The sequence below is a fragment of the Crocodylus siamensis genome, chromosome 6 (assembly GCF_052110815.1).
Source record: "Crocodylus siamensis isolate JL-2025a chromosome 6, ASM5211081v1, whole genome shotgun sequence".
Taxonomy (NCBI): Eukaryota; Metazoa; Chordata; order Crocodylia; family Crocodylidae; genus Crocodylus; species Crocodylus siamensis.
In genome coordinates, this window is record NC_143400.1 from 49,653,631 (window position 1) to 49,678,512 (window position 24,882).

Genomic DNA, 24,882 nt, shown 5'->3' on the forward strand with positions numbered 1-24,882 from the left:
TTTTTGTACCATGTCTCATCTGTGATGTGTATAAGCTTGAAGTATGGACATTATCATGGAGAAACTTAAGAGACTGGAGGCCTTACACACAATTACCATCATCGGGTGCTTGGTAGAACATGGCATGACTTTGTACATATTACAGAAGTCAAGCAAACCACAGGGTTTGAGGACGCAAGCTTTGATCAGACATCTAGACACTTGGATGAATCCATCCCTGCACAGCCCTGAAGTTTGCCATCACGATCTGATCAGGCAGATATCCCTCACTGACTGGGTTGAGACCACTTTGTCTCACCCACCCATCTTGAATTCAGCACATTACTGACCAGTTTCTTAGTCTAGTTTCCAGGCCTCGTAAACGTTACGTGGAGTAAGACCATAGATACAAGCAACAGATCCTTGCTGCCCAAGTGAATGGAAAAAGAATAAGGGCATACTGTAATTGGTACGGCACTTTTTCTATGACCATCAACATGGGAATGAGACCACAGCAGGTCAGGCAGGGTTTAGAACTTCCTACAGTGGTGTGTGGAAGCAGCCCACTTCATTGCAGATGCATCTTATTTTCCCTCCATACCCACATTAAAGAAATCTCAATGAGAAGGGGAAGAGGGAGCAAAGGGATTTCATTACACACCAGGACCAAACCACAAACTTGAAGTCTGAAGAAAACTAGTCAGCCATGGTCAGATGCCACCTTAGTGCTATGGGTGGTAAGAAGGAACTGAGGGAAACTTGTACCTGCTCTATCACTTATGGCCTCTAATGAGGGCACAAGGAGGCAAGGAATGCAACTAAAATCTGGCATGGTTGATGTGTGCGCACACGTGTGCCCTTATATGGGACGTACATTGAGCATGCTCAAAAAAAAAAAAATCCCAGCTATTACAGGGATCACTCCTTAACCCCCACCAGGCACCTGCATGCAGCTGTCACATGGCATGGGTGCAGCATGGCTTGGCAGGGTGCTGCATGCTGTCTGGGAGCTGGGGTGGCTCCAGCAGTCAGAGCCCAGCACCGCTCTGCCCTAGCTCCCAGACAGCACATGGCACCCTGTCAAGCCACACTGCACCAGTGCCATGGAGCAGCTGCCACACAGGTGCCAGGCAGGGGGGAATCCCTGCTGCCCCACACTCTGCCACAAGCCCTCAAGAGGCCTCGATCCCCACTGCTGCAGCCAGTGAGTTCAGGGGCTTTTAAAAACTGATCGGAAGCTGGGCAGCCATGGGGGCTTCTCCTGCAGCTCCCCCAGCCCGGAGAGAGGCAGGCACAGCCTGAGGACCCGCAGGAGAACCTACAGCCGCCCAGCTGTGCCTGCCTCTCCCCAGCCCATCCAAATCAGCATCAAAATCTCCAATTCTGATTTGGCCGAATCAAATGGGGACAGCAATTTGAATCACCAAATCAAATCACTGCCCTCTGAATTGGCCAAACCCAAATGGAATGCTTCCCTATTTGCGCAGGCCTAATGGACATGCAGGTTTGTAAGACAAAGTGTAGGTCTCTCAGAATAGTGGGCTGGATGCTTGACTGTAGCAACATGTGTGTCAAAAAGTGGCGAGCCAATTGAACATGAACACTTACAGCAATGCAAAAACTAATAAGACAAAAATGACCAGAGGTTTTAAATAGCAGCTTATCATGGACTAAGAAGTAGTATCACTTCCCTATGCCATAAAGTGAGGCCATTGCTCAAATGCCATTTCTACTTTTGGTGTCCATGCTTCAGAAATGATGTAGTGAAACAAACTGATGCTATCATGTCAGGCTAGCAAGTAACCTTTACTAGAAGAGAAAAGATGGCAACCTTCCATTTTTATTCTTTTCAGTCTTTCCCACAATCCCGCTTCTTCCTTTTGCTGCCTATCTGCTAAGTTCCTCAAATCTTATGAAAACCATATGCTCTCTTCCTACACTGGGTGTAGGTGAGAAACCAGAGATTGCCTCACTGGCTACTGTGAGCAAAGAAAGTATATATCAAGTGAAAAGCACTGGAAAAATTAAGAGCTAAGCTAATTGCAAAAGTAAAAGACTAGTAGATTTAAACTTTTTAAATGAAGAATCTTCTCTTTCCTTTCACCAAAATATTGAAATCAGGAATTCAACTGCAGTTAAAACTTAGCTTGCTACCTTTCATAAGCAAAATTGTTGCAGGAATCTCAGATACTTGGTCTACACATAAGAGAAACCTTGGTCCACCTTCCCAGGGAGTCTAACCATGCTTCAAACCTTTGGGGGTGGGGTGGGGGTGTTCATACCCTGGGGGTAGGAAAGGTGGTAGAGCCTTATTAGTACAAGTTTAGGATTGTGAATCCAAAAAGATGACAAAAGCCAGTAGGGAAATACAAAATCACTAGAGCGAGGGACTAACATTAGAGGGATGGGAGTGAGGAGGGGAACGCAACTAGGTTACAGAAAATAGCTCAACATTGCCACTGTAATAGTCAATTACAAAAAAGCCTTCCCCCCAAACTACATTTCTATTCAAGTGTATTCATCATCCTTGTTACTGGTTGGTTATGTATCTGGGCTTGATTAATTAGACACTGAAAATCAGCATCTGAAAATCAATACACATGAAAAACAAAATTTTATACAAGCAACAGTAGTATGGATTACAGCGTAAACCTGATGTTTTATCTATCAGCTTCATGTTATGTATGCCGACAGCCGGTAGAGGATCTTCTTTCAAAATAATCAGTTACTATACAAAAAGGGGAAGGATGAGCAGGAAATAAAGTGGCTAAAGCACAAGATGAGGTTGTAAAGGAAGTAAAAATCAAAATGTTTATTTTTTTTTTTTTACCATTTGAAAGCATTTTACACAGGTTTTGATCTTCAGAATACCCTGGAATCAGTAGAAAAAACTTTAAATGAACAGGTTTTTTTTTTCCTTTTTACAATAGAAACATTTTAGCAGTCAAAATTGAGACTAAAAAAATACATGCAAAACATACTCCTCTCAAAACACAACTCTGAACAAAGCACCAAACTACACAACAGATATGCAGAATGAAACAGCGTTTTAACATCACCAAAAAGTAGTCTTCATAAAAGGTGTCAAAGTCACCTATTCACTAGGCACTGTTCACTTTTGAAACAGAAGAGACAATAAAAATATTGTCCACAAGTTTGCGATTCCAACTCAAGGGCTGTAACCAGAAATTCTTTGAAATTCCATGTTTTAATAGCGACCTGTAAAAAAAAGTTACACATCTATTAAATTTCCATGGAGCAACTGCCTTTAGCCAGCATTTTTTAAGTGTACCTCATCTGCATCTGTGGAGGTGCCCTGCTCAAAAAGGTATCCAATTTGGAGAGCGACAGATTGGGCTGCACACGTGAACTTGGTGGACACCTCCCATAGGATTTGGGTTGGAAGTAATCAGAAACATGAGGAGCAATGACAGAGTTACTACCTTACAAGCCAGTTGAAAAATACAAATCTACAGGCTTACCTGGGGTGCCATGGCAACACCGGACAGGTAAGATTGCCCCGTGCTCTCCCCCTGAAATTAGGGCTGCCCAATCAGCCTAAAGCAGGCAGCAAACTGCTTCCTGCCGGGCAGCACTTTTTGGTCCAGTACCCCTTACATTCCTCCTAGAACCAGAAGCAGATGGGACAATTCCATTTGTGCTCGTTTTAGAAGGAGTGTAAGGGATAATGGACCAGGAAGGGTTAATGCACCATGAGGTAGCTCCCACATCCCTCAGGATGACGAGAGAGCCCTAATACAGAAGCAGCACAAGAACAGCCTTCCTCTGGCAGGCTGTTTCACCTGGAGACAGAGACCTGGCTGAGGAGCACAGAGGCAAACTGAGGCTGCACCAACAATGGTTCTTACTTAGGAAGGGAGGGGTTGCCACCACATCCAAAAGAGGAGGAGGTGGGGTGCTTTGACCATAAAACAGTTTGAACCACTGCAGTAGATAAAAGGGCGAGGTGGGAGGCAGTGCAGATGAATGGTACAACCCATTTCTCAAAGTCCAATGGTTTTAAAATTAAAAGAAGGTACTGCTGAAGTGATTTAAGGGTGTGTACTAACATGTGGGAACAGCAAGCTCTCAGCCACTTGCACTTCACTTGGGGCATCTTGCCTGGAATTGCAGCCTTGAAATGGACAGGGCTTACTCAAAAAGCACAGACAAGGAAGGAAGAGATGGTTCTAAAGGACTGAAGTGCCAACCTTATATGAAGGCTCCCTGACCGGGGAGCCTTCACTGTCAGGGCAGCTAGGATCTGGAACCAACTTCCAAGCGAAGTGGTGCTAGCTCCTACCCTGGGGGTCTTTAAGAGGAGACCAGACTAACACCTTGCTGGGGTTGTCTGACCCCAGTACTTTTTCCTGCCATTGCAGGGGGTTGGACTTGATGATCTGCTCAGGTCCTTTCCAGCATGAAACCATGTTAGTCAATTTTCTGACTGCCAAATAATCCCATTATGTACAGTTTAATTTCAACTGGCATTCTGTACAGGAGATAAATGTATGGCTGCTATATAAAAAGCAAAAACAGGTATTAGGAGAGCCCTCTTCTAAAATGCACAAGATCTCAAAGTTAAGATGTTGTAAGCAGTATGGAAAGATCATCATGTTGGGAACCTCAGCTACTTTTAAGCGCCTGTTGACACTAAAAAGGTCATTCCAGACATGTAAAGGCATAACAAAAACTGTGAATGTGACAAGACACCTCATGGCAACCGGGCTGCCCACAGCTATTTAAACAGTATATTCAAAAACCTGAAGGGATGCCTTTGTAAAGTTCTGAAGAATAAAATTAGCATGTCTCATCTTTAAATGGTGGAGAAGCCGGTATTAAATTCTCCAATGGAATATGCATTACCCATTCAATATGTATTTGCCCATTCAAATAATTTTAAGTTCACTGAAGTCCAATTAAATCACAGAAAAACAAGGCCAAAAGAGACCTTAGAAGGTCATCTAGTCCGAGGCTGGTCAAACTGAAGCACTGGCAGTAGGGACAGCCTTTGCTTATGGAACCTGGCAGACAGGGGAGGGACAAGCAACATGATAGCAAGGTAGGCAAGGGAGAAGAAAACAAAGCAGTTCAGCTAGGGAGCACAGGGCACAGAGCACCAGAAAGCAGAGCAGTTGATCAGCCAGGGGAAGGGGATCAGAGTGGCACACCTGCCAAAAAGGTCGTCCCCCACTGATCCTGTCCAATCCCACAAGGCAGGATCATCTCTATCCAAAGCATTCTACACGAGCACTTAACAGCATAGTTGCTTTTGAACTGCCAGTTCTAAAACAAAACCACTTACGAGGCGAATAGGATCGAGATCGGGAACGAGATCTGTAACCTCCTCGGCTGTAATATGGTGATGGTGATCGCCTCCTGTGGAAAGAGCCAATTCCAGTTCCAGAAGGTTATTAATATTTATGTTAATTCACGTGATAGGGAAAGATACTGCATTCTCCAATTTTCCTTTGGCACACTTAAGCACCAATGATTACTGGATGTAACCAGTTCCTGACATAATTATTAACCTTGCCACACCCGCAGTCCACTCATCTGTTTAACATTGGTAACTTATTCACTGAAAATATACACCCCTTCAGTTACAGAACTATCCATACAGTGTACTAATAGATAGTGGGTAGTTAGTTAGCCCTAGTACTAGGTGGCATCTATGTTTTTTCCATATGCTACTGATTTCAAACTTGTTATACTCAATCTCTCTAATGAAAATGTTATGTTTGCATTCTATAACTCTTATGAATAATCCAGTTACAGAGACATTTTTTAAATAGTTTAAATAAATTTCCCTTTATACAACTCGTTACAGACAAGATTAACACCCATCTCAAGCAGCATTCCAGAACATGAAAACTTCTTAAAGTTAAATCTGAGATGGACAGCTAACAGCAGGAAATCTTTGTACTGGACTTAACTGGGGATCCCCTTCCTTCTAGACTAAGTCCATAACCCCAAACCATCCAGTCCAACCTAAGGCTCAGTCTCTCACAGATTTTTTTCAGTAACTGCTTAACTCCTTGGCACAGAATGCAAATTTTCCCTCCATAATGCTCCAAAGCCAGTTTATGCTAAAACAACCGTATCACCCATCTATACACCTTCCAGGTGGCAAGTGGTGTTACTGACAGAAGTTAAATAACTTCCATGTCTAATCACTTCCCTTTAATGCTTTGGAATATACACTAGGCTCTGGTTGTTTGATTCTTATGTAGCCTTTTTTCATGAACATTTCCACTGTTCTCTGCATACTAAATCATTTCCTAGCATACCTGTAAAACTGATCTCTGTCTTGGACAGCTCTCCACCCTCCTCCACCGCCTCCTCCACCTCCTCCTCTGTGAAAACAAAATCAATAAATAAATGCAAAAGTTATTTTATTTGCAAAGGTGTAAAACAAGAAAATTACACACAGAGAAACCATTTGCAGGTACAATTCTAGTCTGATCACACAGGAGAGATAAAATGTCTAAGAGTTCTGCATAAGGTAAACTACCATTTCTCATTACACTTCATTTGCGTAGTGTCACTTGGCTAACATCACAGCATTCAGGAAAGTGAAAACCGGCTCATGTTTCAATTGGCTTAAACTGTATTTTACACTTTCCTATCCTCCAAGCAGCAGCTCAAGACTATTTTAACATAAAAGCATACAAAATCCAGCAATTGCCAAGATATGCAAAACCTTGTACTTGCACATCCAGCTATGCACGGCTTGTTTCATTTGTTTCCTTCCCCCCACCATCGCCAAGTATGACGTGTGCAATCAGCTCATCCTTATGTGGAAACATGAACAAACAGATTCAGTGCATGGGAGAAGCTTATTAAAAGCAATGATGAGACTTCTTAAACACAACAGCCACACAAAACATTTTCCATAAGGGGTCACTCACAGAGCACAAGACATCCAACTAACAGAATTAGTTTTAAAAGCAGTGGCACTCTGAGAATCACAGCAACCTGGAGTGCTCAAAGTGCCTTGCAGGGGTGCCACAATGTTAGCACTACTAGGTATGCAAATGATTAATAAATTAAAACCAGGGATTTCAAATGGAATGCTGCAGTGTTAAGAAAAAAGCCTTTCAACCCGCTGTGGTCTTTCCAAGTTTTTTTGTTATTTTTCTGTAGTCAGAAAACAAGTGAAAAACTAGGAGCTGGCATTTTCCTAAGGGTGCATCAAGTATAGGATACCTTGAGTCTAAAAGGGTCAAGAACTACTGTTCTAGAGCATCCAGAAGCATGTCAGATACCTTGCAATGCAAACAAAGCAGTGCCAAGCCCATGCAACAAAGTTTACAATCTAAGCTTTAGACAAGAGAAAAAGAGTGTTACAAAAATAAGTTTCACAGTTACTTAGGCATGTCATCTTGGGTGTGAACATTTTTTATTCTGTTGAGACAGGTGGTATGCAGCTAAAATAGCTTTGCCCATTCTGTCGTCACCCCTAGCCCATGCAAATCACTATAGTCTGAGAGATCATTTCTAGCACACATGCTCCTTAACTCTGCCCCCACACAAATGATCCTCATGCCTGACAGAATTAAGCTCAAAGAATGCACAGATTTTTAAAGTTTGACCAGGTGCCAAGTGCTCCAAATTGCTACTGGAAGCAGTCAAGGCCCCCGTGGAAAAGAAAAATCAGGTAATGGGAACATGGCAACGATGATTAAAAAGGTAGTGCGAGTGCACCCTGAGGTGGTGATATAGACCAGTCTGGGGAGATCCTCAACCATTTTAAGTTCAAGACTCCTCTTAGAAAATGCCAGCTTTGAGCCCTCACTCATTTTTTGATTACGGAGAAGTAGAGCAAATTTTGTTGCAAAGACTACAAAAAATGTTCTTGATCCAATGAATTTCTTATTTAAAACATCAGGATTCATCTTGTGAATCATGTATAGGTGTTTTCACACCTAAAAGAGCAGCTTGGTTCAGAAACACTGGTTACAACAAAATCATTTTACTGGGACTTGGAGTCTGAATGTAATTTGCATATAGAAAAAAAGGGGTAAATGGATGCTCAAGACCTTTGTAAATACAGCAGGTCTCAAAGACCAAAACCAAAAACCATCAGAGTTAGCACTTTTATTATGAAGCAAGAAAAGATTTCACATACTGACAATTTCTATTTGGGAATTCCTTTTCTAAAAGGCTGAATGTAATTCCATTTTACCAAGATCTCCGCACACAGTACAAGTGTATACAAATACCCTGTTTGTTAAGGGAAGGGCTTACAACTTGTTGCAACATTATGCAGTCTAAGCATTACAGGTCCCATACCACACACTGAGGGAGTGAGCTCTAACAGGCAATTCCTATTTGATACTGGATTAAGGGTAAGACTTTACTGTTTAGGAGATAAAAGAACAATGCAACGCACCAGATGGCACCAACTGATTTTTCAGCTCTGGTCCAGTGTTGAGTGCATTAGAGTACAGCTTATAAAAGGGCTCCAAGATATTTTTACACAATATCATTACATGAACTAAACCCAATGCAAATTTACTTCCAAATGACATGGAAGTGCCCCACTCAGTCCAATTTTTCAACATCCTAATTGGAAGTTTAGGTGAGGGGATTCAGTAGTCTCAGAAAACTGAGATGCAGAAGTCACTAAACCATGCCTTAACCTCAGCCCCTACGAAAAGAATACTATACAATAAAACAGAGACGAAGTTCTCCTCATATTTGTAAACAAGGAAGGGAAGAGGTAGATGGAGGGCCAATTACCCTTACTGAAGTTATACAAGGCCAGACAGGCCTTCTTTAAACTTGCTGAGTATGACCATGCTAAAAAGCGTATTATTCTAGATCATTTAGGGCCAGATCTAAAAAGGTATTTAGATGCCAAGCACCTATTCAGAAGTTTTCTGATTCAGCCCTAAGGGCGGGGAGGAGGGAAGGAGTGGGAATGCTGAGTGCAACTCCAGCTATCCTGGAAACAGCAGAACAAAACCTGGTGCTATGCTCTGTTGTGCTGCCTGTAGAGAAGATATGGCTCACCCCTGATGTCTGCCACAGAAAGATCTGCACATGCATCTTACTAGCAAGTTTTCTAAATATGGGCTGCCATTTATTTTCCAGTGTGCAGGCCAGATTGTGCAACTAGCTGTTCTCACTGGTTTAAGGAGTAGCAAGTGAAAATACTTCCAGTCCTCCTGTCACATCATGGTCAGGCAGAGCAGCAGGACCAGTTTACTCTACGAAACTCTTGCAGAAACTGCTTAGAATCTTGCCCATCCTTCTGACTGCCCTTCACCCAAACTTGTTACTCAAAATTCGATGAAGGAAAATCATGGACAGATTTGTGGGCTTCTGAATAGACTTTCAGATTAAAAAAGGGAAAACTTACTTTGTTTATTCCACATGAGATTAAGGGGGGAGAGGATGGGAAAGGAGGAAGAATTAATAGTAAATAATTGTTCCCCTAAAATTTTCCTAAACTAATACATTATCTTGGATTTAAGATGGGGTTTGTGATAAAATTCCAATGTAAAAAACAGGAGCAAGAGAACTCTGAGCCCTTAAGCTAATTACATAAATCAACACAGGCAGAATTAGTAGTGTTCCCTATGAAGGCTGCCCAACACCCCCCAGTTAAGACCTACTTTCAGTTGCTTAGAATTTTGCCAGTGGTTTGGACTAGTTTATATACTAGTTATCAGTTTTAGGCTTACTTTCTTTCTTTTTTTTTTTTTTTTTTGATAATGCAGCTGAAGCAGTTTCAACCTGAGAATGAAACTGGGGAAAACAGATTATTCCTGTCAGGTTAAAAATGATAAATCATTTTGCTGGAATATACTGGTGCCAACACACTCTGAAACAAGACTAAAAACTTTGCCAAGAAGTGGCCTCTGTTCTAGGAATATGCCTTTTGCTAGTCCTGTAAAAATCTATTCAACAATGGCCAACTAAGCTTTGAAAAGAGGCACAGCTCAAATGTATTACAAAGAGACTACATTTTAGCTACTAATACTATTTTAAAAGGTTTGATCTTAAGGGGTCAAATTCCAAGCTTTCAAAAATCCTTCTGATGACCCGACTACACATATGCATTCTCCGGAGGGACTCTCTCAGTTATGACTGTCCTCACCTACAAAGGGCAAACAGCCAAAAAAGAGTAGAGAGCTCATTTCTTCCATACCCCAACTATTAAATTCCAAGAAGCATGTATTAAAATTATGTTTCAACAGACCAAGGAACAGAACAGATTAGGCCAAAAAGTATGATGGTATTGGGACTGGACAAAGAAGTAGCTGAGTGAAAGCTGGTGAGGGAAAAAAAAAAAAAAAAAAAAAAACCAAGGAGAGAGAAGCAGTGGTCACCATCTTTCAGTACTGGGAATGATCCAGATGGTATCAATGCATCAAACAGGATTCCAACCATCTTCTCCCCCCACCCATTTTTTTTTTTTTTAAAAGGAAACCTAGGGAGTAACACTAACTACATTTAAAAACCAATTACTCTAGAGTCCAGCACATATAAGCCAGAATGAGGGGTATCAATGCAGCCTTCTTCACATAAGTGTTAAATTATAGCAATGTATATATACAAAGAGGCAAGTTAGAAAACATCAAAATTAACCTTAAGTGCTAGACTGCAACTTTTACCATTTCAGTAGTATAGTTGTATAAATATGCTAGAATGAAGAGCTGCTCTACGTATTAACATGTTTTTTGTTTAACCCAGCTTTGTGGAGGCCAATAACCTGAAGATTCATTTAATAAAAAAAATTCGACATTTTCATCAAAATGATCAAATGATAAAACTGGCAAAAGGGTCAACTTTAAAATCAAGTTCCAAATAAGTTGTATAGTATCTTTGTAGAGCTATGTAATCAAGCAAATGCAATTATCCCTTCACCTCCCCAACAAATTACCATGGTGTTGAACAGAAAATGCAATTTAATGAAGACAGACAGGATCTTATAGGAACACAAATTTCCTAAGCAACTGGAAAAGCAGCACCCCAGCCAGAGGATTTAAAAAGAGCAGCTGAAAAGAGGTAAAACAACAATTCGAGTGAGATTAAGGTAGTGCAAGCATATTGGATTTATTGAAATTTAAATGCATTAGATGTCAGGCAAGCTGAACTTAAATCTGTTCAAGGGCACCTGGATATAAATAAATGGAGTAATAACGACAAACTTGGGATAATGAAGGTTAGATGGTATCTTCAAGGGTTCTTTCATCACAAAATTTCATCCCATTACTATGGTCAGCCAGAAAGCTTGATTTTCTGGATAGACTTCTACCCCCTGCAATTCAATCCTTGTGTGGAAGCTAACACACTATTTGCCATTTTGATTTAAAAAAATCATTTGATCCCCAAATCAAACACCACTCATGTTGACCAAACTAGCTTTTGAGTCATGCTGGAATAGGCCTTCATATTTAAACCCTCTGCAAAAAGAATAAAAATCATGATGCTTCATCCACATTGTTTCTCTACTAATTGTCTTCTGTTCTTTTATCTTTACCACTGTATTTAAAATTCCTTGAGTATACTTATGTTAGTGTAGGTACAATTCAGTAAAAAACACTATATTTAATTATTTCAATTCCTCCCACTTAAAACTTTGCATTTCCTACAGCTAATTGTGCTGATTGATTCTGGAACAGCTGTTGTCCGGAACAGGATATTACAGCAAGAAAATCCAACTCTGGGTGCCAAGGAGTTAACAAATAGATGCACTGTCTTGGAATATAGGTTAACCCTGTTGTTTTCTGTACCAGCCCGACACTGTCCTTTTATAGGACACATCAGACTAAATACAGTGCATAAACGAGCAACTGCTGCTCAGTGTTAAGACAAGGCTCGTTACTTTTTGACACTGCTTACACTCCCATAATAAAAAGTCTTCCACAGTCATATTCCTACTACTGGTAATAACAGTGGCAACCTTATGAACTCTTTTGTTACAAGTCAGCTTAAAATACAGTGGTAAAAACCCAAGTGATGGCCTCTCTGACGCAATCTGAACATTGCTACCTCTGGTGGAGGTACAGCTGTGGGACAATTTTTTTAAACATACAAGTACATGATATGTATATTTGTATGCTTAGTTACAAATTTAACAAGATAGCATCCTGGACTAAGCTTAGGCTGAACTGAAAGATCTCCTTGAACAAGAGTCCATTCCAGTTTGACCAACAACAATTTTTCTTGTGTGCAGTCAGAGTCAACACAAAGATGTGTAGTAAGAACCAAAGATCTCAAAACCAGAATTTAAAGTGACTTTACAGGAATTTCAAAAGGCACAAAGCTTAGTTAGAAGAAACACAGGTAAGTTATTTTCATAAACAGTTTTTAGAAAGCTATACTGCAAGATGATTTGACGGCTTTTTTCCTCTTTTTGAAAGTACTAGTTAATACCAACTCACCTATATGACCTGCTGTAATAGTCCCGATCATCGTACCCTCTGTCATATCCCCTGTCATAGTAATCTCTCCGTCTGGAGCTGCCGCTATAACAGTAAAACAGTCGCAGTCGCATTTAATACAATACAGAAGAATACGTTCAGTCAACACAGCTGTAGAAGTTTTCAAATAACATCACGAAATGCATGTGCAACTGCAAACCCAACCCAACTATTCTTTGCATTTAATCATCCGAAATGGGTTATGGGAATAATTTCTTCCCAAGCCAACTTTTTCTTTTCTTCTACCTTGAAGACGCTCCCTTTGGAACGATATATCCTTGTTAGGACAAAGATGACTTCAGGCATAACATTTCAGTTACACGGGCATTAAAGCCCAAATTTTAAAGAACCGCCATCAGCCCAAGGAACAAGTCTTTTCAGTTTGTTAAGAAATAAGCATTTGGGTTTAAAGCCTAGCGTCCAAATGTAACTATTCTATTAAGCAGAGCTGCACAACTAAAGCTTGCTATTAAAACCTCTGGGGTTTTCCAGGGAAAGTGACACTTGCACATCTGTAAGAAGCACATTCACAAAAGAGAAATAGATTAAGGACTGACGAATTTGGAGATCAGAAAGGTGAATCTGGAAAATGCTTCAACTGTTCCCTGATATTTTGCTTTCCAATCAACTCTTAATTCCATTCCTGGTTATAGATATGATTTCACTTACAATAAAACATTAAAATATATTGTACAAACAACTAATTCTTTAAAGTAGCTGCACAGATTAGTGTACAAACGCCTAAACTTTATAGCCATATGCCAGGTGTTCTACAAGTAGCATTTAAAAAGGGACTTTGATCACGGATCATGGTTTTCTCTGATAAAAAAAAATATCACAAATTCTCTGATAAACCCCCCCAAATCCCTTAATAAAATTAAAAGACCCCTGCAGCCACACTGGTTCCCCTCACTTGCCCCCAACAATTCTCCCCCTGCTGGTGCCCCTCACTCACCCCTAAAGCCATCCCAACCCTGTTGGTGCCCCTCATTGTCCCAACAGCACACTGACCTACTCATGCCTCTTGCCCCCATCCACAGGCCCTGCCCCCCAGCCCCGTCAGAGAGGGCCCCCAGCTGCCAGGGTTATAGGGTCAGGATCCCAAGTCTGCAGCTCCCTGCCCTTAACAGCAGGCAGCTGCAGCAGAAGCAGCATGGAGCCGGCTCCCCCACTGCTCTGCCTGCTCAGGTGGGGCTCGTGAGGCTGGCTCCTAAGTCCCCTAGCCCTGCCACTGTCCCCAGCCATAACCCAAAACCCCCCAGGCCTGTCAGAGGGGCCCCCAGCCCCCTACAAGCCCCACTTACCTCAGGCTCCAGGAACGAAGAATGAAGCTGAGCTGAAAAGAGCTGTGGCTGATTAAGAGCCTCAGGCCCCACCCTTCCCCCTCCAGGCAGGGCTGGGGGCCTTCCCCACCCTGTTTGCAAACAGCTCTTATAGGCTGGAGCTCAACCAGCCTGCAGAGCCGTTTGTAAAAGCATGGAATCTGTGGGTTTCTCTGCTAAAAGGAGAAATCCGCTTCCTTGCTGATAAAAAGGGGAAATCTATGGTTTTCTCTGTTTTTCCGTTGGAAACGGAAAACCAGGCTCCCCGGTAATGATTAAAGAGAAACCAAAATGCAGAGCATGACAAAGTAGGAATGCACAGAAGCAGAAATACTTTGTTCTCTTGCAGACAAACAAAGTAGAAGAGGCTACACATTGGGTTTTTTGGGGCAAGGGGAAAGAAGTGGGGTGGGTACTGGTGCCACCTGATTTCTGGGATAACTTACTAAGTAGGCCTCCCCATGTAGATTCCAGGCGTAGGAGTATGAGGTCTTTTTGTTATGGAGAAATCTACTCGGATCCTTCTCCCATCCAGTTCCATTCCGTTGGCACGCTCTTTAGCCTATACAGAACAACATTGTCTGAATTGCTGTTCTAACCTCAGACTGGTAATAACCCTATGCAACCCATCACAAGTTCTAGATGCTTCAATTTAAAAGTGTCCAAGAGACAGAAGAATGCAAGTGTGTGCACTCATAGGCTGCTTGCAGACATTAAAAAAAGGTGCTTTACTTTAAAACTCAGTGCATTTCTGCACCAAGCCCAGAAGACACAGCACATTAGCTGGACCCAGCTTGCCCAACCTCTGCATAGATCAGGTGCCCCAAAGGGGGCTTCTTTGCTGCCTCTAACAGCTGGTTGAGTCAGCTTTAGATAAAAGTGCCAAAAAGACCTGCCAAAGCACCTGATCCACAAAGATACTGCCTGAGTCAAAGTAACATGTTGCTTATTCTGGTAAAGCAAAGGGGTTTTGTTTTGTTTTTTTGTGTTTTGTTTCTTTTTAAAGTCGGCAAGCAGCCATAATATTTTAATTTCAGCAAATCTGGTTATACATCCAGTAAGTGGACCTTATAGGTCTGGAATACTTGTATGTACATTTCAAACAAACCTCCTATGCTGTGCTGAGAGATCTGCAAATAATGATTCAGTAAGTACTCAAGAGTACTTGTAGCTCTTTTACAACAAATTGAGAGCTTGGCAAAAAACAAAGTGTACAAGAACTATTTCTTCTCTAGCTGCTGATAAACAGTGTCTACTTTATAGCATTAAGTAGTTAACTTGATATACAAGGCAAAAAGTCTACTGGTTTACTGCTGACCCTTGAAAAATTGTGCGTGTCCATTAAACCTAGTATGATTTTGGTTTTGGACACATTTAGTTATCATTCCAATATAAAAACTAAAACCAATCAAACTTTTAAAATCTTGTTTTAAAACTACCAAATGCTTTCCAAGATGGGAAGACCACCACCCTAAAGAAAGAACAACTTAAAAAAAGGCAAATTGTTTAACTCTTCCAAGTCAAGTTGTGAGAGCTAGAATTTGCGCAGTTTTAAGTTCTATTATATAGTGAAATATTTTCCATTCAACCATCTGCTCTAGAGGCTAGTATGCAATATTTAATACATATATAGCACTTTTCATCCCATGTAATTCCAAAGCAATTTACAAATTATCCTCAGCAGCATTAGTCAAGTGCTGTTCTTATCTGACTGGTAAGAACTTCCATGACTATACCAGGGGAAACAAACCAGCAGTGTGGAACTATTTCAGACAGAGGTAAAAGTGAGTTAGCCATGATGGAATTTTATCTTGTGGTATTTGAAACCCAATGCTTAGATCACTAGACCATCCAAATTCAACCTGGAAAGAAATGGTCCTCAAACCTCCTGGCCAAACTGGTTTAAAACAAATGCAACTATAATCTCTTCACTTTTCTTGCAGAACTTGCTATGCCTGTTACTGCTCAGGCACTCAATAGTTATTTTGCATTTTGACTGTTTCACATTTTTCCTTGTATTCCTCTTCTACACTGGCCTCAAGTACAGGAGAAAGAACCATAGTTTTGCAGAGCACTGTACAAGAACATTTCAGCAGCTGAGAATGGCAAATGTTCCAAATCATACATATTCCAACTTACTTCCTTTGCATCTTCAACATTTTCAAAATATACAAATGCAAATCCTCTTGAGCGCCTAGACTGCTGGTCATACACAATGGAAACATCTGCAATTGGGCCATACTTGGAGAACACTTCTCTGAGATCCCTTTCAGTCGTATACAGGCTCAGTCCAAACACACCAAGACAGCAGTTTGGGTCAGGATTTGCCTATTAGAAAGCATCAAAATATTGGAGTTTAAAAAACTTTCACTGCTTGCAAAACCCAATACAAACATAAGCTGCTTTCAGAACATTTCAAGGCAGATCCTTAAGTTAGCTTTCTGGCTGCAAGTAGAACAAACCCATATGTTTAAGTCAGCTTTTTATAAAGAGGTACTAGCCAACTGCTTGTTGAGAGTAGACCACCCCACCCCACCCCACCCTTCCCTCTTGGGGTCTGGCAGGGGAGAAGAGAAGCAAACAGGCCTGATGTGGGGACACGTGGGGAGGAGCAGGCACACTGTGGTTATGGGGAGCAGCAGGCCCAGGCTGATGCTGCAGCGGCAAGCAGACAAGAGAAGCGGGCTTGGGACTGACGCTAGGGAGGGGTGGAAGAGAAGTAGGCTTGGGACTAAGGGGGGGGAGGGGAAGCTGTCCTCGCCCCTTACCACAGTATCCCGACCGCAGTCTCCCTCACACTGCCACCCCTACATCTCCAAGGAGCAAGTGGGGGCAGGGGAGAAGGAGGAGCAAGGCCTAACCCTCACCTCTGCTTCCCATCACCACTACCTGCTGGGGGTGGGGGGGAAGGGGGGCAGCGATATTATGATGACATTACAAGTTTATTTTCAGAAATGGGTAGTGTCTGAAAATGCTTAATCTTCCACCTTTAAGTGGCATACTGACTGGTTAATATGGATATACACCAGGGGTGGGCAAAATATGGTCCATGGGCTGCATCCAGCTCGCAAGGCCATTCTACCTGGCCCACAGGGCCCCTAAAAAATTTAGAAAAATTAATATTTCTCTGTTCTTGGTTCCTGTCAAAAATTACAGGAACCAAGGGCAGTAGGACCCAGGGGAAGCCCAGCAGGCTTCCACAACAGCAGGGCCCACCCAGCCAGACCAGAAGTCCGAGCAGAGGCTTCTGGCCTGGGACCACATATCTGTGGTTCCAGCACAGGGCAGCCAAGGGGGAAGAGCAGAGGAGGGCCCCGGGCAGAGAAGGAGCCCGGGGAAAAGCTCAGTGTGGTACAGGGAAACGGCCCCTTGTCCACCCCACTGCTGCAGCAGGGAGCACTGGCCATGGGGCGGGCAAGGGGCCGCTTTTCCCCATGCTCAGCACCAGCTTCTTCCTTGCCAGCAGGCAGGGGGTCAGGGCTGGGGGGCACTGGGAGTGAGTAGGTAGCGAGCCAGCGGGAGCACAGGGCCTGTACCGGTGTCCTGGGGCTAGGCAGGGCCCAGAGCAGGACAGCAGGAGTACAGGGGTCCTGGTCAGCAGCGGCTCTATGGAGCCGGGCCAGCTCCCCCCCACTCCCAGCTGGGGCAGCTCAGCCCAGCTCCTCACACCCCTGCTAAACTGTGCCCCGCTTTGGGCCCACTGGTGCTGGCCCTGGGACACTGGCCTCAAGATGGTGACCAGGGGGCAGAACACCTGTCATGCAGCCCTTGACAGCCTGCCAGAACTGGGGAAGCAGCCGTCTGGCCAAAATAATTGCCCACCCTTATATAGACTGTTTGTTCCCACCAATTTTTTAAACATTTTTAGTATGCATTTCTCATTTTAAAAGAAATCCAATGCATTGAGTCATCTGACAGTTTTCACATTAAAAATGTCTCTGGATTACAAAACACTCTGGAAACCTGAAAATGAGATCTAACTATAGATCCTCCCCCCCTCCCATTAAGTATGTACACTACTTAGCTATCACAGAGACTCATGAATACTGCTTGTTAGCTTTGGTTGTGGTTGTTAACGAGGTAATGGTTTTAAAAAACAAGTTTTATAAGCTTTATGATCACATGAAGAAACACAAGAGCAAAAACTGCACGGACTATTAACATGACTGTATCCCTTTGCTAAGGCATTACAGCATTTTAGACACTTGTGTAATTATCTACAACAAAATACCATGCAATTTAAAAGAAAAAAAAAATCAAAGAGATTTATTTCATTTTAAAAGCTAGCATGAGGAGCTGAAGGTCAGATACCTAATGAAGAACCCATAACCTCAATTTGACTTTTTGGAGAACAGTATTTGCCTCATTTTTCTGTATTTAAATTTTTAAAGTATTTAAGTGACATGCAATTCAAAGATTTTCAAATGTTTAAAAATGCTTCCTTTTAAAAGCTACAAGTTCAAATAAGATAAATTTATGGTTGGAAGATTCAAAGATAAAAGGCTACCAGTTTATTACTTACCCAGTGTTCCAGTAGCCAAAAACCAAGAACTCGGAACATGAACAAAGATTATTAAGAACTCTCTACAAGCACAGCAGCTTCCTTGACTATCTCAATTTTTGCTGTTATTGAAAGGAATTTACTTTTACAAACCAGAAAAATGGAAGCAAGTTTGAAGGGAAAGGAAAAGGAATGTTATAACCAACTAGTTCCAAGGCAGTCGTACCCGGTTTCCAATATGACGCCTGCGAGTAGACATAGGGGAATGGCTATGACTGTGTCGTCGCCGATAATCCCGACTGTAAGACCTACTCCGGGACCTCCGGTGAGAGCGGGAGCGGGAACGGGATCTTGTATAGTGTCTACGAGAACTCCTCCTTGACCTAGACCTGTGGGGAGAAAGAACTAAGTTACTTCTAAAGAGTTTTAAAAGTTGCCAATGCATAATATGCTGAACTGCAATACCCATGCTTCTTGTTTAAAATAGTTCATAACAGTCATGCTGTACCACACTTTAGAGGATTCAGTACTCAATTCGGCTCCAGTTCTTAGGATTAAGTCAGCTCAGAACAAATTACAACTTCCGTTCTAAACCATTTTCTACAGTTCTCTTCTTAAACAAGTTTATTTTGATTTGAAGTAGTTTATACTTAGTTTAGTCCCAAAAGGTAAAGAAATATTCCTGTCAGGAGATGGAAAATGGCACCTTTGACAAAGATATTATTGAAAAGAGGAAGGGACTTGGGACATGACAGAATGCAACTATCTCTGCTTATGAATACAACTACAAGCATATGAAGACTTTTATATCATGGGAGAATGAAGAAATATTTATCTATAGGACAAAATGATACCCAATGAGACTGTAAAAGCTCAGTTAGTTCAAATAAAATAATAAAGAACTCTGCCTAAAGGCCCAGAGGCTAGCAGTTAAGGAGGATTTAAAAAATAGACTTTAGACTGGCATAGAGACCCCTGTCGTTTTTCTCCTTATTAAGAAGCGACCCCACCATTAACTGGAACTGCACATATAGTCTTTGTACATTTATACTTGCGGTATGTACCATGAGCTGTGACTTATCCTCTGGAACCTAAGTCTCTGGGAAAACAATGCTATGGCCCTCTCTCCACCACTGAAATTTGCACAACCAGTGACTAGCTTTTTCTTAGCTTACTGAAGTCTTCAGTCATATTTAGCAAGGCAAGTTAGGAAAAGCTCTTGAAGAATACATGTTTGTAATCAATCTCTCTCTGGAGATGTTTCTGCACATTCCCACTTGTGCTTCAAATGGTCTCCAAAAAGCAGAGGAAAGTAAATATGGAGGCAAGCACCCTTCAGAGTATCCTACTAAATCTATGCCAAGGTGGACCTCATTCAAGAGAGATTTTACTTTTCTGCTTTTGAGATGCGCAGAGAAGGAAACAGAGAAAGCTAGAGGGAAGGAATGCCCAACTTTATCATGACAACATTTCAAGCAACATTTAACATGGTATAGTAAATCTAGTTCTCTCCCCCTCACTGCAAACAAGGACAACTTTTCATTTGAAGAGTGATCTAAGGATCTTCCCTTAGATTTCAGCAAACAAGAAAGAGAATCTGATCCAACTTTAGCAGACAGCAATGACAGATATCATAGCTCTAAACATATCTGATGTGTTTAAATAAAGCACAAAGGGTGGTATCCTTGGAAGTGATGTGTTCCTGAGCAAGTGCCTTTTGCTATGTTTTAGACTTTGGAAAGCTAGGACAAGAAGAGGGATTAACCCGATCTGGAACTCACACTGAATATTAGCCATGATAACCAAATATTTGGTGAGTTTGAGGAAGTAGCCTGGTTGCCCTCCATACTTTTTCTGAGAATACTTCCATGCTTTACTTCATAACACCAGGTACGCAGAAATTCTGAAGGCCTTAAGGTTCTGGTATAAGAAAATATTCACATTCTTACTGTGGAACTTACTACAAAAAAATCTGGATTCTTGGTGACAAGTGAAGGTTGCTCAGTTCAGTAAAATATGAAGCAAGGTATATAAAGCTGTTGTTGGCAGGCCAAGTCATCTGTCAGTGCAAAGTGACTCGTCTCCTGGACTGTGATGGCAAGCTCTGAAAACCTTGATACCTGCACTGACCAATCCCAAAACTTCTTGGGTATTAGGCAGTGACCAAGACATAGAGATCACAACAAAAGCAGAAGACAGGGCTGTGTTATAACTAATGGCAGGGACACTAGCACATGTGCTGTCCTAATCAGCATCTGATAAGCCATCACAGACACTGCTTAGAGGAAGAGAGTACCTTTGTGTATATGTTGGGGGTTTGGATACATTTTTGAATATTAAACTGCTACTTTATGGGTTGGATTCATTAATAAAGTTAAAAAAAAATAAACAAAAATTGAGTCTTATTCTCCAACCCATACATTTCTCTAGCAAACCTGAGAAACCCTTAAGGAAACAGCTCCAGCTGCAGCCTGAGTAACACCCTCTTACAGAAGCCAAACTCCCCTGATCTTGGAGAATGCTCCACCCCTATACTATGCAATCCCTATGCTAAGACAGACCCCCTTGAAAAGGCCATGAATCTGGAGACTGGTAAACAGGTATAAACAAGTCTTCCCTGCCCCCATCTCTTGGGGAGCCATGGTCACCATGCTGAAGCAAAAGGGGTATCAACATCAAGAGGAGTTGAAGAAAGGAGAGCAATAAGTAGTGTATGCCTCCAGTCACAGTGAGAGCAAGGGATGCCTTTACAATGAAGGCCTCTAGCCTGCCTCTGTGCTCCTTTCTTCCCTATTCCCGAGACAAGGACTCTTCTTGGTTCTCTGGCCAGCATGAATAACACAATGCTTTGCCCCCTGAAACACTGTTCCTTTTTCTGTACTTGAATGAAGTTAACCTAGCCAGAGATTTTGCAGACTGAGGTAGACTGGCAAGAAGGATCCAGCTCTTATGCAAGTGGACACTCCTTTCAGATTACTGACAGAGATCCATACCCATGCAGAGGATATTTAAGAGGTTTGGAGTGGATACTGTTGCCCATTCTGATACCCATGGCTTCAGAAGAAAGCAATTCACTCCATTCTTAATGGACTAACGACCTGACCTGAAGAGAGATGGGGGCCTTACGAAGAATGATGGACCCCGTGTGGAACCACTCACACTGGCCCAAAGAACAGCAACATGAAAAGTCTAATGATAGCTTATAGAAAGTAGCCTCCCAAGACCTCAGCCAGGTATGTGCATCTTAAATGATCAGGATAAGGTATTTAACCTGCCTCTTCTCTGGGTCCTTGGGCACAAGACTGTGCGATTCAAAATGGAATCTGAAGATCCAAGTTGTTTAGCTGTGAACCACAAAAAACCTTGCTGAGGGGTGAAGAAAAAGAAGCCCTGTTGGGAGAAGAAAAAAAAGCCCCAGACCCGGAAGTCTGAGGACATTCAAAGCTTCCTGTAACAGTGGCTGCAAATAGTCCAGCCTAATAGGGAATGGTTATCAACTAAGCTCACATGTAGGAACATATTTTCCCCCTGCTCAGAGTATATTCCAACCATTAAATTGACAGTTATGACATAGAAACCTCCTCTAAAAGTAGGATATCACAAGAGTAGGATATCTACATGATTTCTGCACCTTCATCTAAAGTATCTAGTAATGCTCACTACCTATACGGTATGATTTCACACTAGATAAGAGGTTTTCAAACCTCCATGACACAGAATATTCATTTTATAAATTATGGGCTTTTTTTAAAGTTTGTTTCCAGCCTTCATAGTCCAGAAGAAAATCTTTAAAATGCTAATTATAATCATTTCGGGGGGTGGGGGGAGAGAAATCAACCACACCAGTATACAGTGAATTTGGGATAGAAAACAGAGGGTTTTGTTTTTTCCCCAATTAAATTTCATTGCAATACTAGCATTAAAACTTAACTATGTCATTAATGTCAATAAAGCCAATGAAATTAGTAGGTGAAGTAGGGAAGCAGATAAAGTGTACAATTAGATGTTGCAGGGAAAGGAAGTGACAAAAATCAACTGGGGGGGGCAGAAAAACAGAAACAACAGCAACCAACCTTTACTTTCCCAACAAGTGCAAGAATAAGGTAACAAGTAAGTTACATGTACAGTTACTATATAAAGCCATATTTCAGCCTCAGAGAGTTCTGCAGGGCAGGAGTACTTAATTCCAAATCTGTGCACTAGCTCACAAATCATGATTACAGATTTAGTCCTCCTCACAGAATAAACTGGGACAATCCTGGACTAGTAGAACAGTGATTCATTCGTCTGCCATGACTAAGCCTCGTGATAGGGCTTCCTTGCTTCCAAGTACTGCTAATTTCATTCTGCTTGTACACAGCTAAATTCTATTCTTTCTGGTCAGTGCTGTTTAAGTTCTAGTTCCAAACCTTTAAAAAAGTTACAGACAATATATGTGCAGGTCTACAAACAATGCTTTTCATTAAAGTGAGGTTGTACAATTATTACTAAGGGAATAATGTGTGCAACCTCTGTGTGACTATCATGCTTGAAACCAAAAAACAGCTTTGTTCTCAGAACCAAAGCTAAGTCAGCAGAGTTGATTATCCAAATGTTTGCTATAGTAATTGAGGCATGAAAACATGATTGGTATTTTTATGGGCAAAACACCATTTCAAATAGATTTTCCCATGATCACATTTGTACTGTGATAGAACTGGACATGAAGTTATTAACTTGGGTATCTATATTAATACAAGGGTATACTAATATTCAAGTCAGTAAAAGCAATGGAGTTTTAAGTTCTGCAAAAAGGATACTTCGAATTCAAAGCATTTACTACTTTGTATATTCGTGAAGCCAGACTGTCATAACCCCCCTAGTGAACAAAAGTCAAGACTGTAAAGCATGTAGTCCTCAGGGTATGAACAGTTCTGTTACAAAGCCTCTGACTTCCACAAGAACCAGGGCTAACATTTTAAGATTGTGACATCAAATGTCCAAACTTAGACATTTGACAGCTGTACTAGTTCAAAATTCTTCTGGCTACATTACAATATGCGCAACAAAATGTGCGGCATATGTAACAACCGAATCACAATATCATGGGAGAAAGTGTGACCTGCAGAATATCAAGCTGGGAAATTTCAGTAGTGAATGGCAATGGCTGCACCAGGAATTTAAGAGCATACGTAAGATTTCAGAAAGACAAATCCACCACAGTCAAGTTAGTATACTAAATTGCCTCAAAACTTTGACATCTGAATTCTTGACTTTCTCTGCCAGAGTTCTCACAAGTATAACAAAAGGAATACACAGTGTAAAACATATGAACTGCAAAATAAAGTGGACACATGATCTAGCTAGTCCAGTTTTCCAATTCATGCTGACTACAACTAATACCTCAGAAAAAAAACAAAACAGAAATAAACAGAACAGGTGAATAAAATAAAAGTACTGATAAAACCTTACAGGGTGAACAAATAGGAGAATTTCTTCCTACCTCACCAGGCAATAGGTTAGGCTTTGAAACAGAATTATTAACATCTATATCTATCTATCTTAAATTTAACTTTCATCTTTATTGATACAAATGGCCAAACCTTTTTGGATCCTCAAACTACAATCCTTGGATCTCTCATGACAAGGAGTTCCAAAGGTTAATTATATGCTGTGCAAAAGTAGTTATTTTCTAACTAGCTTTCAATTTTACTTGAACCCCTTCTATTTCCTTTGTTATAGAAAAGACATGAATGCATAATTTACTATTCTATGCCCTTCATAACTTTAATTTTTTTTTTTTTAAAAAACAATCCCCATCTCATTCTATTCTCAGGAAGAAGTGTAAAGAGTTTCAATGACCAAAGAAACCTTTCTATGTCTTGTAACCCCATCTCTTATCCGCTCTCAGTTATTAGGTGACCAAACCAGAACACAACAGCACACTACGTAAAGGTGCACCACCAACTAAATATAATGATGATTTCATTTTTTTTTTAATTTGTTCATTTCACAACATATTATCGCTTTTTACGCAGTAAAAGTGACACTGAAGAGCTCAAGGAAAAGCTCTGTGCAGTGACAACTGAACATATACAATTAAATTTAGAAAGTATTGAGCAATGTGTATATTTCCTTGGTTTAGTCAGCATTGATTTATCTAGGTTACTAACAATTCATTTAATTCTTAATTCATTTGTGCTGACTATTATATAAAGACAACAATAAAAAGTTGCCAGAGAGGACTCAGACAGCACTTTGGGGGACTACACTGGAGCACAACAGTTGAGCTCAGTTTGGAATTTCTATAGTTCGGCATCTTGATTTCACCCCAAGAGAGTACCAACCTCTCATAGCCTATGGTTATGGAACAAGAACTCTGACTTTAAAAGCAGACCAGGTTATACGCAAAGATGTAAATAGGAAGTGAAGTTTTTCTTGCTTTTACATACAGTAATTGGTATGTTTATGGGGTGTGTGTTAGTTGGACCTGCAGGTTACCCAAATACTTATTTTAAAAGGAACAATAATTAAAGGGTGTGGGCTGTGTGTATAAATTATGAGGTTTTACCCTCTCATCCCACAAATAGTTCTCTCAATAGCCCTGTGCAAAACTGTCACCAATAGCTCAGATTGTTAAACAGATGGATATACAGTACCGTTT

General features: G+C 41.3%; 1 protein-coding gene across 1 annotated transcript in view; it reads right to left on the reverse strand.

Annotated features, from left to right (window-relative positions):
* Positions 1-2,759: 2,759 nt before the first annotated feature.
* Positions 2,760-24,882, reverse strand: part of TRA2B (transformer 2 beta homolog) — a 30,838-nt gene continuing 8,715 nt past the window's right edge. Inside the window, exons 3-9 of the mRNA XM_090051115.1 lie at positions 18,466-18,628; positions 15,878-16,066; positions 14,185-14,300; positions 12,378-12,461; positions 6,270-6,335; positions 5,285-5,358; positions 2,760-3,198 (exon numbers count right to left, since the gene is read on the reverse strand). Of these exons, the coding sequence (XP_089907241.1) occupies positions 3,188-3,198; positions 5,285-5,358; positions 6,270-6,335; positions 12,378-12,461; positions 14,185-14,300; positions 15,878-16,066; positions 18,466-18,628 (703 nt within the window). The 3' untranslated portion in view covers positions 2,760-3,187. The remainder of the gene's footprint in view (positions 3,199-5,284; positions 5,359-6,269; positions 6,336-12,377; positions 12,462-14,184; positions 14,301-15,877; positions 16,067-18,465; positions 18,629-24,882) is intronic.